The sequence below is a fragment of the Myotis nattereri genome, assembly GCF_964212035.1.
Source record: "Myotis nattereri genome assembly, chromosome: 2".
Classification (NCBI taxonomy): Eukaryota; Metazoa; Chordata; class Mammalia; order Chiroptera; family Vespertilionidae; genus Myotis; species Myotis nattereri.
The window spans coordinates 184,152,208-184,172,229 of record NC_138076.1 but is presented as its reverse complement, the minus strand read 5'-3'; the positions used below and the strand labels follow the sequence as shown (position 1 = coordinate 184,172,229).

The window sequence follows — 20,022 nt, the reverse complement described above, 5'->3', positions numbered from 1 at the left end:
CATTTGAGAAGCAATGGTCCAAGTAAACATTATGAGTTTGGGATCGGTCTTGTCCTTCAGAAACCACAAATTTATAACTAAACATTGTACAAACCTATTGCACAAATCTATCCCAGGAATCATAACAAGATGAAACATTTCCAGACAGTACTTTCAATGGAACTGTGATTCTCTGGCTTTATGGAGCTCATTAATTACATTTTAACAATTAAACACTAATCTGAATGACATATTTTATTTACATTTGTATGTGTGGTTTTTTTTTTTTTTAGCCCTTTTATACTTCTGAGTAAGTATATAGGTTACAATGCATTCTTTTTTAAGGTAATTATTAAATAATAACAATAGCTCAAAAGAGGAAATATATTCAGGATTGCATGTATAGAGCATATTTAACACAGCTTACTCAATAGTGCATTCTTACTACATATTTCCTGCCATATTGCATCAAAATAGCCAATCAGTTCTGCACAGAATCAATACTCTAAAATTCTTAACTTTCTAAGTATCAGTATAATGTGTGTTTTATCAACCACTCACATTTCAACTGTTGATTTCTATAATAACCTTCATATTCAATCTTATTTAGAAATTGCCTATTTCAATGATGTAGATATTTCCCAAGGGCATTGTTATCCTGATAACTTTTAGATTAACCTACCTAAAATGCCACCTGTCTTAATCTGTACTGTGTACTAAATTTCTACCATTAAAATATAAAAAAACTTTTTGGCACAATTTACCTAAATTTTGGTGATACTTAAAAAAATAAAGATAGTGATTTCTAGCATCTCCTATTAGAATAAGGCATCTCAAAGAACAAAGATAATAAAAGGCTTCCTTTACCTTTCTCTTATATGTAAACACATTTGGCTGCTTGTAGTCTGTCAGAGTTTGGCTTTCAAAGTAGTCCTATCTGCTACTATGAGAATAGATAGCTACTAATTCACACCCCTTTACTTGTATGAATCTATCTAATATGATCATACTCAACACAGGGTCCATTTGTGATATGATGGAGAGAGTCAGAATGAGTAAAACAATTCTGTTCATTTGGGGTAAGCATTTGGGGGTAAAGTTTGCATCTCAAGCTGGTATAAGCATTATGAGCAGCAACCAGTAAGCTGGTTTGTCTTATAACAGGGTGTGGGGGGTAGGTACATAATACATTTGGAACTCTCCAACACTAGTTACAGATTTTTGAAATACCAGTCATGTGGATTCATGGGAATGAGCTTTGTTAAGTTGTGTGTGTATGTGTGTGTGTGTGTGTGTGTGTGTGTGTGTGTGCGCGCATATGCTTTTCTCAGAGTGAATATACCATGATAGATAGAAAAGGGAGGAGCCTTCCAATCTGTCTTCCAGAGACTAAGTTTACCACATTGTGCTTTACTTCATCTCTGAACATTAAATTATAAAGACAATTATGCAAATAATTTGCAAATAAATAACGCATTCACATTTGTACTCTCTGTGCACTAAAATAACAATAATGCAAACAGGCTTATAAAATGCAGACCTAAAATTGAATGTATGCCCTACATTCTGAGGAGGAGGAAAAATGGTTCATGTTATTCAGACTGTGAACCAACACAGTCTAAATTCAACAATGTTTCACATTGTCTAAGTAGACTTGACAAAGGAGGAGGAGGTAATTCTTATTTAACATTTTTTAAATGGAGGGGGACTACAGTTAACATACACTTGGTTCAACAAATCACAATATCAGCTGTACTGTTTTGTGTCCTTAATACTCAGTAAGGGATTTTTAAAAAATCTACCCCATTACCTATTCACTTCCCCTAAATAGGACAAAAATAAATAATAACTTTTAAAAAATCTATGGTTTGAATTTCAGTCTTCGTAAGTAATTTTTTTTAAATTAAGCCAGCTTATATTGATAATCAGTAACACTTTGCCCTGGCATTTCCTTTATTAACCTTGATGAACTCTTCAACTTCAACAACTAGAGTTCCGCCTTATTTGTGAACTGTACCTTCTCGATTTAAACCATGTAAATGTGCTTGACCAACAATCATTTCATCAGAATGTTGCAAATCCACAATGTGCTATCAAATACTTCATAAAACATCTTCCTATTTGTCCTCCAAGCCAACATTAAAAATAGAGTTTCCTTTGGATTGCGGTTGCTGTTTTCAAGTGGCCCAGGCAAATCCATGAAATAACTGCACCACTTCCTTTTGCAGTCCTGTAGAAAACCTAGCAAAAATACCCTGGCTTAGTTCTTCCTTTCTCCACTGTCCCTAGGAAGTGGGCTGGAGTGAGGTAGCCTCACATGGGCCCAGCTGCATTCTCAGTGCGCCGATTTTATGAAGGTACCAGAGTTGGAGAAATTCCTCCGGCATGGCATGAAAGCCAGAAAAGGGCAAGACATTATCATAGTAGTGGTGGCTGATGGGCTGCTCATGCATATTCACAGAGAAGGGCCAGAAGCCATAGATGGCCACTTCCTCACAGAGGCCCAGGGCTGCGCTCACCAGAAAGAGTCCTGTGGACAGGCGTTTGGCATGAATTCCTCTACTTTTCCAGAACTTTCCAATGCTACGCAGAAAGTTGGGATTAGCAAAGAGCACTGTTTGATTGGCACCAACATCTGACAGTGTATAATAAACCCGGAGGGATGGCTCTGTTCCTGTCTTCATAGAAAAAGCAGGCATATAGATGTAGCTGTGGTTATAAATTTTCATGTTGTCCACAAATGTCTTTCTGGACCACAGCAGGTTCTGAAACCTATTAAAGAGAAAAAGAGGCTCAATTACCCTGGAGAAAAGAAAATCATCAACACCCACTCTGTTGTTCTTCTGATGGACTTGATAGCTCATATATCCTTGAACTTCCAATTATCTCTCATCAAGTAGCGTGGCTTTTCCCCACCTCAGCAGCCTAGACTCAGGTTAAGAGTCCTTAATGAGATTTCCTCTTAACTAAAGTACATTGCACATTTTGTTCTCTTCCACATTTTATTTGCCTAGAATGTAAGGATGATTTAATACCTATGAATTCAAAAAGTTTTGGTTATTGAATAGGATTTTGATAAAAGCTACTTGTGTGGTCTGACATAAGCACAGGACTGATTCCTCATCTGCAAATCAAAGGAACACCTTCTAAAATACTCCTTCACTTTGAAATTCTATGATGCTACAAGTATTCAGATTAATCAACGCTATATTATAACCATAATATTACATAGAAAAAAAAAAGACTTGTTATAAAATGATGCTAAGAGTTGCCCATGTTGCTTGCACCAAAGAACACTTCTTTCCTATGTTCTTTCACTTTGGATTATATGAAGTGAAAGGTAAACTATGTTGACGTAAAATTTATGGCACACGCCCTATGTGTCAGACATTGGAGAATTAAAGATCTAATGACCCAATTTTGGGGACACTTTGGTCACTGACAAGGGCATACAGTGTACTAAAACAGTGATGAGGATTCAGTGTTCCTGTAACAAGCAAGGCTGGAATGATGGTTGTGGTGACAGGTGAGGCATGTGGCAAAAAACTTGGGCATCTCTAACTTGTTTGGACTTCACTCTGTGGTGATGGGGCGTCTTCACAGCAGTAAGTACTTACAGGATTTACTATCTGGGTTACAAATATTTCACCATCTGTTTAATGGTCAGTCCATGCCAAGAAAGGTGACTCTGGCAATTCAGAAGATGTTCTGAAGGAGGAGGAGGCTGGTGAACTAAAGACCAATTAAGAAGTTGCTGGAGTAGCTCAAGTGAAAACAAAAAGAAAAAGACAATAAAATAGGCTAGGGCCTTGCAACCCTTGTTTTCTCTCCCGGGAAGGGGAGCCGCCCCTCTCAGGTTATGTGAAGAAGGAGCAGCAGCATCTGAGAATGGCGCTGAGCTACAACTAGCAGGAGGAGTCCGGCCTGACACTTTGGCAGGGCTCATCATAAATATGTGAAACCAAAATTCTGACTACTCAAATCCACAGGATTTTATGCAGCAACCAGTGCCATTAACCTTGCCGTCCATGAAAGGTGTGTTTCTCAAGTCCAAAGGAAGGGAAATTGCTCAAGTTTTCTTCATGGCCTTGATTCAGCATCTCTAATTTGTTTGGACTTCACTTCAGCAGCCTGCTGTAGCAATATTTCCTGGGCTCTGACAAATAGAGAAGTGATCGCAGCATTTTTAGGTGGAATCACTTCACCATAGAAGAAGTCATGGAAGCACACTGAACTGAGCTAGCTTCTCCAGCAGAAATTCCCACTTCCCCACTTCCAAATAGGCTCTGCTTAGAAAATTTTAAATTTTTCATCCTTTTTAAAAAATTTTTTTATTGACTTAAGAGAGGAAGGGAGAGGAGAGATAGAAACATCAATGATCAGAGAGAATTATTGATTGGCTGCCTCCTGCACTCCCCCTACTGGGGATAGAACCTGCAACTGGGGCATGCGCCTTGACCAGTAATCGAACTGTGACCTTCCTGGTTCATAGATCGATGCTCAACCATTGAGCCACACTTCCCAGGCAATCTTTCATCTTCTTAATTGCCCATCCCTACCTCTCCTCCTAAACAGTAATTCTTTCTCAATAATGTAGACACACACTGCAGATAGTTTTCTTCTTTGTTTGAACAGTGGTTCTCAAACTATAGTTGGCATGATGTGGTATCACTTTCTGATGAGAGTTTTCCAGGGAGATGAATTTTTATCCAGCACTCCCTATTGATTGTGATATAAGTGTCCAGGGGATATACTTATTTAGAAGATCAAAGCCATTAACGTAATTTGTCTAGCTCTCAGCATCTATCCTTCAACACCTCTTTCTTTATATCTTCAACTAGAGACCTGGTGCACGAAATTCATGCACTCGGGGGTCCCTCAGGCTGGTCTGCACCCTCTCACAGTCCTGCAACCATCAGTCGGACATCCTTAGTGCTGCTGCAGAGGCCGGAGAGGCTCCTGACACTTCCACTGCGCTCGCCAACCGTGAGCCTGGCTTCTGGCCGAGTGGCGCTCCTCTGTGTGGGAGTGCACTGACCACCAAGGGGCAGCTCCTGCATTGAGCATCTGCCCCCTGGTGGTCAGTGTGCATCATAGCAACCGGTTGTTCTGTAGTTTGATCAATTTGCATATTAGCTTTTTATTATATAGGATGACATCCTTGTTGCAATTCTAAGAGGAAGAAGTGGTCCCTCTTCCCCACTGTGTCATGGAACAAACTATTTCACATTTTCTAAAGAACTCTTGTTCAAAGTGGGTTTCCTCTCTTTAAAACATCCAACTTCTCCACTTGTACTGAATTATCCCCTTCTGCCTTTCAAACACTGTTGGACCTTAAAAGAGAAAATTCTTCCGATGTCCATTCTGTTCTCAGAGATACATTCTAGGTCTCATTCCACCAGCAACATTCTAGAGCAGTTAGTATACTTCCAGTTGTTCCCTTTTGTTTCCTTAAACAATTCCTTCCTTATTGCTGCGCCAAATAACTCCTATTCCACAGGGCTCTGCTGGCTGGTGGAACTTTCCCTATTTTTGTAGTGGACCACATACTAAGGTGAATTATAGACAGCTTCAATACAATCAGGGCAATTGATTTTCTGTTCCCTGTCTTAAAGCTGACTGATTATTCTTGAAGAGGGTAGTCTTCCTTCCTTGAGTTTTAACTTTGAAAAGGAACACACGTCTTAGATTTACTATATCTTAATTTTATTAACATTGTTTAAAAACCAGCCCATACTGTATATTGTATTGTATTACTTTTATCTACTCCATTCTTCAATAAATGGCATTATTTAACTCAATTTAATAACTATTTATGGCATACTTATTATATTTAATGTTATCCTAATCAAGAGTTTAACAGAAATGGTTTTGAATTTTACCAAATTATTATAAAATTAAATCAGAATTATAAAAGAGTGGTGTCCAGCTTATCTCTCCAGCCTCATAACTCAGCTACTCTTCATGCCCTCACCCTATGTTCCAGTCATCCCTGTACGTGCACCTTTCCATTTTTTTTGCATACATAAATCCCTTGTTGCTCATCATTCATTGTTTTTTTTTTCTTTTTTCTAAATATATTTTTATTGATTTCAGAGAGGTAGGGAGAGGGAGAGAGAGATAGAAACATCAATGATGAGAGAGAATCATTGATTGGCTGCTTCCTGCACCCCCCACCCCCTACTGGGGATTGAGCCGCAACCTGGACATGTGCTCGGACCAGAATCGAACACAGGACCCTTCAGTCCACAGGCCGACACTCTATCCACTGAGCAAAACCAGCCAGGGCTCATCATTCATTGTTGATGGAAATGCAAAGTGGTACAGCCACTTTGAAAGACAGTTTGATGGTTTCTTACAAAATTAGACTTTACCATGCAATCTAGCAATCGCAATCCTTGGTATTTACCCAAAGGCGTTGAAATTGTATATCCACACAGAAACCTGTACAAGCATATTCATAATTGTCAAAACTTGGAGCAACCTAGATGTCCTTCAGTAGGTGAATGAATAGAAAAACTATTAAATCCATACAATGGATAGCTCAGCACTAAAAAGAAATGACCTATCAAGCCATGACAAGACAGGAAGGAACATTAAATGCATATTACTAAGTTAAAGAAGTCAATCTGAAAAGGCCACAGACTACATGATTCCAACTTAATGACATTCTGGAAAAGGCAAAACCATGGAGACAGTATAACCATCAGTGGTTGCCCAGGGCTGGAAGGGAAGAATGAAATGAATAGGTGGAGCCCAGAGGGATTTTATGGCAGTGAAAAGATACTGCATGATACTATAACAATGTGGATTTTATGGCAGTGAAAAGATACTGCATGATACTATAACAATGGAAATATGTCATTATACACTTGTCCAAACCAACAATATGTACAACACCAAGAGCGACCCATAATGTAAACTAGGCACTTCAGGTGATTATAATGTGTCGATGTAGGTTCATCCATTATAACAAATGTACCACTCCAGTGTGGATGCTGATAATGGCAGAGGCTGTGTGTGTGTGGATATGAGGTATATGGGAAATCTTCGTACTTTCCTCTCTCAATTTTGCTGCAAACGTAAAAGTGCTCTAAAAACATAGTCTTAAATAAAAACCACATCATAGCTTCTTTACACAATAGCAATCACATTTTAGAAATATATAATAAAGATATATTATAAATTTAGAACTGCCAAGTCGGAGATGAGCAAATTCAAAGGGCCAATATACATATTAAAATATGCACAAACAGACTGTTGAATCTCAGACAGAAGGCAGGGGAGGGTGGGTGGGAAGAGATCAACCAGTGAACTTGTATGCGTATATATACATAACCCCTGGATATAGACAATGGGGTGGTGAGTGCCTGAGGGGTAGGGAGGACAGGAGTGGGCTGGAAGAGGTTTACGGGGGTGGAAAAAAGAGGATCTATGTAATACTTTCAACAATAAAGATTTTTTAAAAAGTTGACACTAGAAAAAATAAATTTATAAAATAAATTAAAATAAAATATGCACAATCACAAGCATGAAATTTATACCAATTAAAACTACAGCAAAAAAAAAAACAAAAACACCCCAGTTTTCCACACACTGAATTGGTAAAAATTAAGAAGCATGTTAATAATTATTAGGAAAAATGTGAGAAATGGGTATTTTCATGCTTCAAATAAGAGTATGAATTGTCACAGACAGTTCAGAAGGTGATTTGGCACTTTCAATATACACACCTCCTGGCCCAGCACTTCCATTTCTCAGCTGGCACCCTTGCTATTTACAGAGCAACCTCCCTCACTTCTCGTAGGTCTTGACTCAAATGAAAGCCCTCAGAGAAGCCTTTTTGACCTCATCTCTCACCTTCGCTGCAGTTCTTCATAGTACCTGTCACTACATGACATTTTATTACATGTGCATGTCTTTGTTTATTGTTTGTGTCTTCTTGAATGTCCACAAGGAGAACTTTGTTTTGTTTACTGCTAAATCCACAGCGCCAGGAAGGGCGCTGGGCACATGGCACTAAGACAAGATGCATGAATGTTTGCTGAAGGACGCAGAAAATCAGAAACAACCTAGAAGTCGATCATGAATAGCAAAGCAGCTGTATCCAGACTATGGATACAAAGCAGTTCTCTTAATAACACAGCTCTATTTGTATTGAAATGGAAATATTTCCAAGACAAGATGTTATATGAAAAACAAAGAAATTCCATAATGACTACTGCAATTTGTATAGTGGATTATCATACCAGATAAAGATGTATATTTTCTATAGTAACACATACATGTGTAAATACACAGGGAAAGGTTAGGATTCATATTAAGCTGAAAATAATGACTACCTATGGGGAGAGTAGTAAGTATGGGGGAGGGGTAAAGGGTCAAGGGAAGCTTTATTTATTTATTTGTCTTTATTTTTATTGTTGACACTATTACAGATGTCCCCATTTCCCCCACTTTGCCCCCATCCACCCAGCCCTGGCCCTGCCTTCCCTCAGACCATTACTATGTTGTCTGTGTCCATGGATTATGCATTTATGTTCTTTGGCTAATTGGTCAAAGGAAATGTTAGCTTCATCTGGAATGCTTTCATTTTTTAGAAGGTGAATACATTTATGAGTTACTTATGTTATTAAATATTTCCCTTTGAAAAGTCAGGCACCTTAGTAGTCACATAAATGCAAAGCAAAATAATTGTGAGTTTCAAGTTTACTCTTTCAACACAATAACTTAGGACTATGTTGTAATTTTATTCTTTTACATTTTAAAAAATATATTTTTATTGACTTCACAGAGGAAGGGAGCGGGAGAGCTAGAAGCATCAATGATAGGTGAGAATCATTGGTCGGCTGCTTCCTGCACACCCCCTACTAGGGATCGAGCCCACAACCAGGCATATGCCCTTGACTGGAATTGAACCCAGGACCCTTCAGTCCACAGGCCAACTGAGCCAAAATGGGCTTAAGTTTTTAATATTATTATATTGTTGTTTGTACCATATAAAGCACATTTACAAAAGATTCATAAATGTGCAAGTTAATTCATCTCTTAAGCATATTTCATTTTTAAAGTTCACATCTACATAAAATATTTTTCTAATTTTTCTCTACAAGAACTCTTATTTGAACACTTCCCTTATTATTTACTTCCTGTTCAAAAGTGTCAGTAATTTCCAGTGGCTTAACTCATTTCCTCATATTATTTACTTGCTTTTCTCATATTTTAGACCATTTGCCATATTCATGGCTGCTCACTGTTATTTTTCTGTCTTTGCACAGCTGTTTGTTTACACAGCTGTTGCTTCCTTTTCCTTTGTCAATGAACGTTAATTTTGTGTTGATTTACAAATCTTTCCTCCTCTGTACCTTCTTATCCTGTGGGAGTGTCTCTTCCACAGGAGAATATTTTACCAGACTGCAAAAAACACATCATACCAAACTATTCCATTCATACACAGTTCATGTTAAAATACGTCCTAAGAATGCAAACTTTTGCCCTAAGCAGTTTGGCTCAGTGGATACAGCGTTGGCCTGTGGACCGAAGGGTCCCAGGTTCGATCCTGGACAAGGGTATGTACCTTGGTTGCAGGCACATCCCCAGTGGAAGGTGTGCAGGAGGCAGCTGATCAATGTTTCTCTCTCATCAATGTTTCTAACTCTCTATCCCTTTCCCTTCCTCTCTGTAAAAAAAAACAATAATAAAATATATTTGGGGGAAAAAAGAATGCAAACTTTTAAAATATTTATAGGATGGGCATTCCAAACTGAACTGGGATGCTTCTAAGAAGATAAAAATTTAAGACAATCCTTTCAGAGATGGATAAATCTGAACTTAATATAATTATCTCTTTAATTTTTATGGCTCATTTGCTGAGTTCCTTCAGAAAAAGCTAATGTCCTTTATCTTTGTGTTCCCTAAGCATAACACTATACCTGATACAGTGTAGATATTCCCTGTGGAATGAATGAATGCATAAAGAATGAGTGAATGTCTAAGCATCGTTGTAATTTTTCACAAAATGCATTTCATTCGTTTCATTTCAAAATATGCCACAGAAAAAAACATAAAATGATTTTTTAGGAAAAATAAGATAATATGAGACACTTTTGGTTGCCTTCTTGTTTGTAAAGCAATATTTTCTTTCCATGGTTTTTATGCAAACTATTTCCTTGCCTTTAACCAGAAAATGGGTAATTAGAAACTGAATAGCACTCTGAAATATAAATCTCTCACTAGATACCAATTCATTTTCTTGTAAACAGAATAAGGTAATTTTTGACAAACATCCAAGAATCATATAATCGTTTTTAATTTTATTTTCTCCAGGACAAATGAAGTTATGCTTGTTTTTCTGATAGGTGTTCTTTTATGGTTTCTCACTTTTATAGTTCTCAAAATAGCAATTATTCTTATTTCCCTAAATTTCAATATGAACTTTAAGGTATACTAAACTTTAAAATCATATATTAATTCCTTTTGAGACATAAAATTAAGTGAGGTATATTCTAATCTGTGAATTTCAACCTTTAAGTAAAATAAAATTATGTCAATGTTGACACAAAGCAATCAATCACCTTGTATTCTAAAAAACAGATTGCATATTGGAAGCCCATTGATTTTGCCACATGTATCTTACAAAATTTTCTAATATAGATGATGGTCTCAAAATGTGGCTTCTAATAATAGAGAAGGTACTTTGAGAAGACTGCAAGTTCAGCCTCTTCCACAGGCAAACTACAACCTTCAGCAAGTTACTTCATCTCTTTATGCCCAATTTTCTCATCTGAAAAAAATGGAGGTACTAAGAGCACCTACTTATAGAGTTGCTGTGAGCACTAAATGACTTCATATGTGTGCTGCTGCACTTAGAACAGTGCTTGGCACATAAGAAGTCTTATAATTTTTGGCTTTCATCTAAAACTTCACCATCATCATCTTCATCATCATCATCATCATCATCATCATCATCATCACCATTCCTCTCCTCTGTGAAAAAACAAGTGATGAGAAATAAATTCTTAAAGAATTCTACAGAAATAAACATTATCTCCAAGGATGCCAGTTATAAATAAACAATTTAAAAAATACTTTCTAGGCAGGATATAGCTGGCATGTGTTTATATATACATTACTAGAATACTGAGGTGAGTATAATTGTATGCTCATTTTTCATTGTTTTGTTGAAAATTTTTAATATGTGACTGTTATTCCAAGCTATCAGTAAACAGAAACGACAAGAAAAGAGTAAGTGTAGGGAGTTAGAGAAAACGGTCAATTTCATGTAGTTTATCAGAGACTTATTTAAAGCAGAAAGAGAATATCAAAGAATCTCTTTTCTATAATAAAAAACCTAAATATAAGCAGAGTTTTAGAAAACAATGAGATCTCTCCAAAATATTATAAAATACACCATCCATTTTGTCACAAAGAATTGATCTATGCCCTCCTAAATGTAATTTAAAGCAATTAATGAAACTACTTGCATGAACAGTTTTAATATACTGCACATTTATTCTAGGTATCGTTTATTTAATTACATATTCCATTATTCAATTATAACTCATTTTAAAAATGTGCTGGTAAAATCTTTGTTATAAATCTAAATCATGTAGCGTTTTAAATTTATTATATTCCTAGGGTTAGAGTCTCTCTTTATTTCTCAACTGAAAAGTTAGAAAGTAACTTGAATTTCTCTATTGTGATACAAACTCAACAGAAACTGAAAATCTAGGAAGGGTGTGAAGGCAGGGATCCTTCTCCCCTCAGATCTGGGGAGTGAGAGGGGAGGCCAGCTGCTCTTAAGACCCAGGAGAGAGTGGAATGTGAGGACATGTGACCTCATGGTGCGGCCCACTGACTAAATCTGAGAAACAAAAAGAGGACCTAATATTCCATCCATGCTGCCTTTGGCTGGGTGGCTTGGCAGGGTGAATGCTGGCTATTGCAAGCCAAAAGATAAAACTAATTTGGGGAGACTTCTAGATGAGAGCTTTTTAAAAAGGAAATCATCATTAACTAATCATGTACAAATCCCAAAAGCCATCAGAGGATGCATTTGATACCCATGAGAAAGCAGATGGGACCATCTCACTAGTATGTGCCACCTGTACCTTGCAAAGGCTACTTTTGCAGGCTGCCACGACATTTCAGGGTTTCCATGATCTACCTGCAAGGAAACCCCTTGTATTTGGTGTGGTACAGAGAGATCATTATCGCAAAAACAGAATCAACTACTAGACTTGACTTTCACATGAAGCTCCTAACCCATTTTGGGTGTGACCATTTGAGCACAAGGGTATCGTGCTAACTGGCAAATGTGCTCTGCTTCTGAAGATCAAGACAGATTGCTGGTTTGTACATAATCACAACATGATAGGTCTCAAATTGTGATTGAAAAGGTTTGCATGAGAATTAAGCTCTATAAAAGTTCTACAAAGTGATTCCTGAAAACCTTGAATTTACAACTAACCAACCTCAAAAGCATATACTCAAGAACAGAAGGTCAACTCCAAGGTCTGGTTTATAACTCACATGGTGGGATATGATTCATTCAAATACCACAATGAGGGAGTTGGATAATTTTTAAATAATACTGAATTATAATCTTCTCTTTACAAAAGCAAAAAAAAATTGTACTTGTACAAATATGGAGCAACTGAAACATAAAGATAAGCACAAAGAAGTATGTTTGGCATATAGTAGTTAAAAATATATATATTAAATATGAAAGAGAAAAGGAAAAATAAATCAATAATCTCCTATTCTACCATTCATCATTGACCTCTATTAACATACTGATTTCTATCTTACACACACACCCCTTGTAGCAGGATTGAAATTTACACACAACTCCTGTTTGAAAAGGCTACTAATTTTTCTGCCTTACAGTGCCTTCATCTTATTCTGGTGCTCCCATTCTTGCTAATGCCATGAAAAAACCTTAAATTTGTCAATTAAAAGAAATTCAGTGTCTTTGAAGTAAAACAGTCTTTGGGGTAAATAGCACATCTACTTAAAATGAAAACTCTGCCAGAGCTGGTTTTCCCGTCAGGAGATCTCTCCTCCTCCTCCTCACCTTCTGGCTCCTCCTAGAAATGGTGGATCCTTAGGTTGTCTCTAGTGTGGTTGATCTTGTCTTGTCCTTCGGGTCCAGCACTGCTGTCCATGAACTGTGGCTGGTACCTCTGGTTCTTCTGGACACCAAGTTGGCTACCACAACTGAAGTCAGTGGCCCCCTCTCTTGTCCCAGTAATTCATGGCTGCTTTTCACAACCTTGGGCCCCTTCTTCTCCACTGGTACTTTCAGTGATTTTGTATCTTCTACTGGAAGTGTGGAATGTCATGGTTCCCAAAACATCCCATGCAGACTATATCACATACTAGAGATACTATCTCAAGCCTATTCCTGGGAAATCCCTTCAGCCATATTTAATGTACCTCCCAGAACCAAGATGGACTTCACCTGAGCTGCTTGTCCTTTCAGACACTCAACCTGCTCATCACACCATCACTGCCCTAACTCTCCAATTTATCCCATCATCTGGGAAAAAGAAGAGGAGGAGTGGGGACAGATGGAAAAGGAAAGAAAAAGAGAGAACATAACAATAGAAAACAAAGGGACAAAAGGAAGAGAATGTTAATTTAAAATGCAAAAAAAAAAAAGGAAAGACAAAATCAGGCAATCAGAAGCTTGTGTGATACAGAGACTGAGATACAAAGAGAGAAAAGGAACAAAAATCCCTCCCCTCCCAATCACTGATCCCATTATTTTCTGTCACACTGAACAAAGATGGAGAGGGAAACAGCAAAGTGAAGAAAATAACAAAGAAGGAGATGAGGTGTGTTTTGCTTGTTCTCTTCAACTTCAAGGACTAATCATATATTCATTTCATTTCACCTTCAATTCTCCCAAGTCATGAACTGCAAACATCCCCTAACAAACCTGAGGAGACTGCAAAGCAGTTGATTCTGTGGCTAGGTAAAAACAGAGCCCAAGAGTTAATTATATTACAGTTGTTCAAAACAGAGCATCTATTTCCATTTCAGGTTGTGATCCAAGTAGATTACATCAGCTTTTAAAGTAAACCATTTTCCCTACTTACACCTATATTAGATGCAAGGCACGTGGCAATTTCTGCCATTTCTATCTGTCTTTCGTCACTGTCTGTCTATAGTAAGAAGTATTTTGAGTAACACATTTTATGTTACATATACACAGCAGTCATTCTCCTATCTCTCTAAAATAGGGTTAATAACATCATTCTTTGCTCACTGTTCAAAAATGGGAAAGTAAACAAACAAACAAAAAACAGAACAGTGCATATACTGGAACCTTCTTAATAGCATGCCCTATAATCATTATGTATTAGGATAAGAGACCAAATATATGAAGGATGAATTAAGGAAAAGAGTTTATTTATATCTGTTATTGGGTTATTTTTATTTTCACATGTTAGTCTACACCTTTTGGCATCACCTTGCAGGGATGTCTTGTAATAAGGTGGGGCAGTTAAGTCATCCCCCAGAATATCTGAGGAAAGTCACATGCTGGGTCATATGCTAAGTTGGAAAGCATGGTTCAGACAGCTGTTTAGCAATAAAAGCTGCCTCACAAGGAAGGATAATAGGGGGAAAAAAAACATTCACTCTACTTAGATAGTTCTATTCCAGGAAATGATTTAAATTAGAAAATTGCTAATTTTCCAAAAAGAAAATCTCTAATATCTAACGAAGAGAAAAGACACTGAAAAATGAGTGAATTTTATCATAGTTGCTAAACAATAAAAATTATTCACTCCAAACTACCAATGGAATTTTAATTAAAAGCAGCATTCTATGAGAACATAAAGTATATAATATCGCTAGTTAACTCTGAAAAGACCATATACATACTGCATTTCTGGGTTTCATTTTTATTTACAAGCAATATTTTACTCATTGATTTATAATTATGATTAATAAATAAAATTGGTTTCTTTATATATTAATACTAGAGGCCCAGTGCACAAAATTCGTACAAGGGGGGGGGGGGGTCCCTCAGCCTGGCCTGCACCCTCTCCAATCCAGGATCCCTCAGGGGATGTCCAACTGCCAGGATGGGGCCTAAACTGGCAGTTGGACATTCCTCTCACAATCCGGGACCACTGGCTCCTAGCCACTAGCATGCCTGCCTACCTGCCTGGTTGCCCCTAACTGCCTCTGCTTGCCAGCCTGATTGCCCCCTAACTGGTCCCTGCCAGCTTGATCAACCTCTAACTGCCCCCCTGCCGACCTGGTCACCCCCTAACTGCCCCCCTGCCTGCCTGCCTGATCACCTCTAACTGCCTCTGCTTTCCAGCCTGATTGCCCCCTAACTCCCCCCCTGCTGGCCTGGCCACCCCCTAACTGCCCACCTGCCAGCCTGGCTGCCTCCTAACTGCTTGCTCCCCTGCTGGCCTGATTGCCTCCTAACTGCTTGCTCCCCTGCCGGCCTGATTGCCCCTAACTGCCTCTGCCTCAGCCCCCGCCACCGTAGTTTGTCCATAAGGAAGTCGGACATCTGGAAGATGTCTGGTCAACCTGGTCTAATTAGCATATTACTCTTTTATTAGTATAGATTAACTTAAGATTCTATGTAGTTATGATGGTTAATTTTTTGTGCCAACTTGACTAAGTCACAGGGTGCCTTGATATTTTTTTTTGTGCCTTGATATTTTGTTAATGGTATTTCTGGGGTGTCTACAAGGGCATTTCCAGATGAAATTAGCATTGTATGGTGAACTGGGTAAAAGAGATGGTGCTTCCACTGTGGGTGTGTACTGTCCAATCTCTTGAGTATCTGAATAGAACAAAACATCAGAGAAAGTGAGAATTTACTCCCTCTACCTGCTTACTGAGCTAAGATATCAGTCTTCTGCTTTCGGACTAGAATTTACACTATCAGTTCTCAGGCCTCTGGATCTGGGCTAGAACTTACACCATTGGTTTTCTTGGTTCTTGGTCCTTCGGGCTCATACTAGAGCTAACCCGCCAGCTTTCCTAGGTTCCCCTTGCAGATAGTAGATGGTGGGACTTCCTATCCCCCATAATCAATTCCTTATAACAAATCAATCTCTCTGTCATTCAGTCTCATCTATCTACCTATATATTTCCTTTTGGTTCTGTTTCTCTGGAGAACACTAACTAATATACTAGTCATATACTTTAACATAAATATTATGTATACCAATATTTATACAAAATTATATATTTGCATGTTACACGTACTAATATTATAGATTGATATTTACATATATTTATCTATATATTGTCTAAGACAAACACATACACACAAGACCTAAATGCATTATCTAAATGGCTAAACTGTGCTACCTATACTATTATCCCAGCAGCTACCACTCAAGGCTGCTGTGAAAAAGCCAAGTTTAGAGGGGACTGAAAAAGCTTTTCCTTGATTTCTTTAAACCCTAAAACAGCAAAACAAATAGCAATGGGTACTTATTTTCTCTTTATGTCACTAATTCTTGCATTTATTTATCAAACATGAATTTGCTTGTTTTCAGGAGAAATGAGGATTCTACAATTAATTTATGATTATTGTAGAAAAGGTATACTTATGAGAAAGAAAATCTCCCATAGTTTCATGTGTTTAATGCACTGGCATATTTCTCTACATTGTTTTGTCCCCTATATGTTTTTTACACAGTTGAGATCATGCATTATATATGCTTCCATCTCATGCTCCTTAAGTAAACACTAAATCAAAAGTATTTGCAAAGTCATTTAAAGCCATTGAATGCATTTCCTATATTTTGGATGTTTGGGGTGTGGCAAATACATGGATGGGCTCACACAATGTCCATTTCAACCTCCCTCTGTGACATGCTCTACTCAGAATCTGGAGAGCTAACTACACTTCCTGAACTCTTTACAGCAAGGGTTCTAGTTGTGGTGTAGGTTTCAGCCTGAGATGTAACTGTGTGTCTTGAAATCTGAACTGAATTAAATGAGAGATCAGGGGCCTGTTTTCAAAGTCAGATTCTGACTATCACTAGACTAACGTAGTGTGAGTCTGGAGTGAGCAGCGGGGGCTGCAGCTTCCCAGCGTGGCAGGCGGCTGCCTGATTCCGCACTCCACTGACTGCAGCAGCTTCTGCCAGTGGCTCTCGGAATTGATCTCTGTTCCCTCAGCCTTTCTTCTCCCTCCCACCAACTCTAAAACTCACTTAAACTCAGTTAAATAAACTCACTTTATGCTTAAATGAACTAGAATGGGTTACATTCTCTGCAATAAATGCTCAACAATAGTGTTTATAATTGTTCAAGATAGTACCTCCTTCTTTGATACCAATTTTTCATTTCTAATTCTTTATGCTTCATAGATTTCAAGATTATTCCTTTAGGTTTGACTTTTAGAAGTGTTATTACAAATTCAAAAGGTAGGAGCATTTTTAAGGTTCTTGATACATGTCAATTCTTTTGTTTTTCTACAAGGTTGTACTTATTTATTCTTCCATTATTCTCCCATGACAATGTTCACCATCATTGTTATCTCTTCTCTTTATTTTTGCTGCTTTGATAGTTAAAAATAGTTTGCTGCTATTTTAATGTAACTGCACTTAATTATTAATATAGTTGAATACTTATGAATTTCATAAGCTATCTGTATCTATTCCTTCATGATTTTGTTACCTCTATGCCCAATTTTTCCTAAGACTGAAATATTTTTCATATCTATTTATATATACTACCTTTGTATATGAAAGAGAGTTATGCTTTTTCTGCCGGGAGCCGGTCCATCCTTGCTGTTTCAAGGGACCTGGCATATATGGCATACTGTTCTTAATATGTTTGCTCACCTTCTTGGCACTATGTGTTTTAACCAAGGTCTCCTCTCTGAGAAAGGTTGTTTCCCCAGGTAGGGATTTTCCCCTGAAGTTAGGGAGGGAATAAAACCCCTCAACTAAGTGCCAGGCGGGTAATTAATCACTTTAACTATGAACAATCATGCTTAAGCTACATAATCTTTACTCCCTGGAATGGAGATAAGAAACGCCCTAACCTTTGTAATAGAGATTGATTGGACTGGAATAAACTGGTATAAATACAGATGTAACAAGACAACAGGAGACAGAACTTAGAAGACAGAACCAAGAGACACAGAACCTAGACACAGAACCTATTCAGAACCTAGAGACAAAACCTAGCGAGAGAACATGGCAAAAGATCCTGGACTGAACCTGACTACAGAAATTGGCAAGAGAACCTGACTAGAACCTGGTGACTGAACCTGGCTGGAGAACCTGGACAGAACCTGGCTGGAGAACCTAGCAAGAGAACATGGACACAGAACCTGGCTGGAGATCCTAACCAGAACTTCGCTGGAGATCCTGAACAGAACTTGGCTGGAGATCCTGGCTAGACATCCTGGCTAGGCTGCTGATCAACTGAACGCTGTCTCCGTGTCATTCCTTCTTCGCCGACTCCGTCCACACCTTTGGGGACCCCTGGACCTGCTGGGGTTGGACCCCGGCATTTTTCTGTTTATATCTGATGTTCTTTTTTCTAGATTATTGTTGGGGTTTTTAAATTTAGGTTATGTAACTGACAAGAACTAATTTAAAATGTATTTAATGTGAAATGTGTACATCACCTTTTGTGAATTCTTCCAGTAGAAAGTGTTCCATCCTCAGAACAAATAAGAATTCACATTGGCGCTCTTTTTAATTTTTGTGTTTTACATATTATGTGTTAATCCTTATACTGGTCTGAACGGTGTCCTCTATAAATTCACGTCTACGCAGAACTTCAAAATATAACCTTATTTGGCATTAGGGCCTTTTTGATGTAAGTCATTAAAATTAGGTCATAGCAGATTAGGATGGACTCTCCTCCAATGGCTGGTATCCTTATAAGAAAACAAAACAGAGACAGACACAATCAGAGGAAACACCATGTGACAATGGAGGCAGAGAGAGATTAGAGTGATGAGTCTGTAAGACAAGGAATGCCAAGGATTGCTGGCCACCCTCAGAAGCTAGGAAGAGATAAGGATCCGCCCCTAGAACTTCGGAGAACGCATGCCCTTGACTATACCTTGGTTTCAGATTGCTAGCCTCCAGACTTGTCCAGGAGTACATTTCTGCTAGTTTAAACCTCCCTGTTTGTGGTAATTTCTTATGGTGACCCTAAGAAGCTAATACAATGAGTACAAAGTTGATTTTTTTATACAGTATGAGATGAAATTTTTATTGATTTTTTTTACAGAGAGGAAGGGAGAGAGATAGAGAGCTAGAAACATCGATGAGAGAGAAACATCGATCAGCTGCCTCCTGCACATCTCCGACTGGGGATGTGCCCGCAACCCAGGTACATGCCCTTGACCGGAATCGAACCCGGGACCTTTCAGTCCGCAGGCCGACGCTCTATCCACTGAGCCAATTTTTAAATTGTTTTACCAAATTGTGAACTGATGGGTCTACCCGAAGCTCACTCCTTAAAGGCATGTGAGACTCAACTGTGCACATTTCTCTCCAACTCCACATGGACTTCACACTGGTAGCTGGACGTTAGCCACACTGACAATGTACTTAAACCATAGAAGTGGGCAAACTACAAGTAATGTCTTTACTCTCCACCACCAAACTGGCTTTAAAATATTTACCACTGTTAATTCCCTACATTTTTTACATATTTATAATTATATTTTAATTGAATTTATTCAGGTGACACTGGTTAACACAATTATATAGGTTTCAGGTGTACAGTTCTATAATACATCATCTGCATATTATACTTATGTTCACCACCCTAAGTCAAGTCTCCTATCACCATTATCCCCTTTATCCTCTTTTAACCCCGCTCATGCCCTTTTCCCTCCTATAATCACCATACTGTGATCCCTACATTTTAATTGCTTTTCAATTTTACTATTAGTACTTTAGACAGCAAATTTCCTAATCTTGAGTATTTGGCTCACAGCTATCATGCATATATTCATAGAACATATCATAAGTAATTCAAGAAGGGTATTTGAGAAAGGTATTTTCTAAGCCTTTTTTTCCT

At 38.0% G+C, this 20,022-nt stretch overlaps 1 protein-coding gene across 2 annotated transcripts in view; it reads right to left on the bottom strand.

The window, feature by feature from the left end:
• Nucleotides 1-270: 270 nt before the first annotated feature.
• ST8SIA1 (ST8 alpha-N-acetyl-neuraminide alpha-2,8-sialyltransferase 1) overlaps nucleotides 271-20,022 on the bottom strand; it is a 143,615-nt gene continuing 123,863 nt past the window's right edge. For both annotated transcript variants that reach the window (XM_081083331.1, XM_081083330.1), the window contains one exon: nucleotides 271-2,751. In XM_081083331.1, coding sequence (XP_080939457.1) covers nucleotides 2,265-2,751 — 487 coding nt within the window. In that variant the 3' untranslated portion in view covers nucleotides 271-2,264. The remainder of the gene's footprint in view (nucleotides 2,752-20,022) is intronic.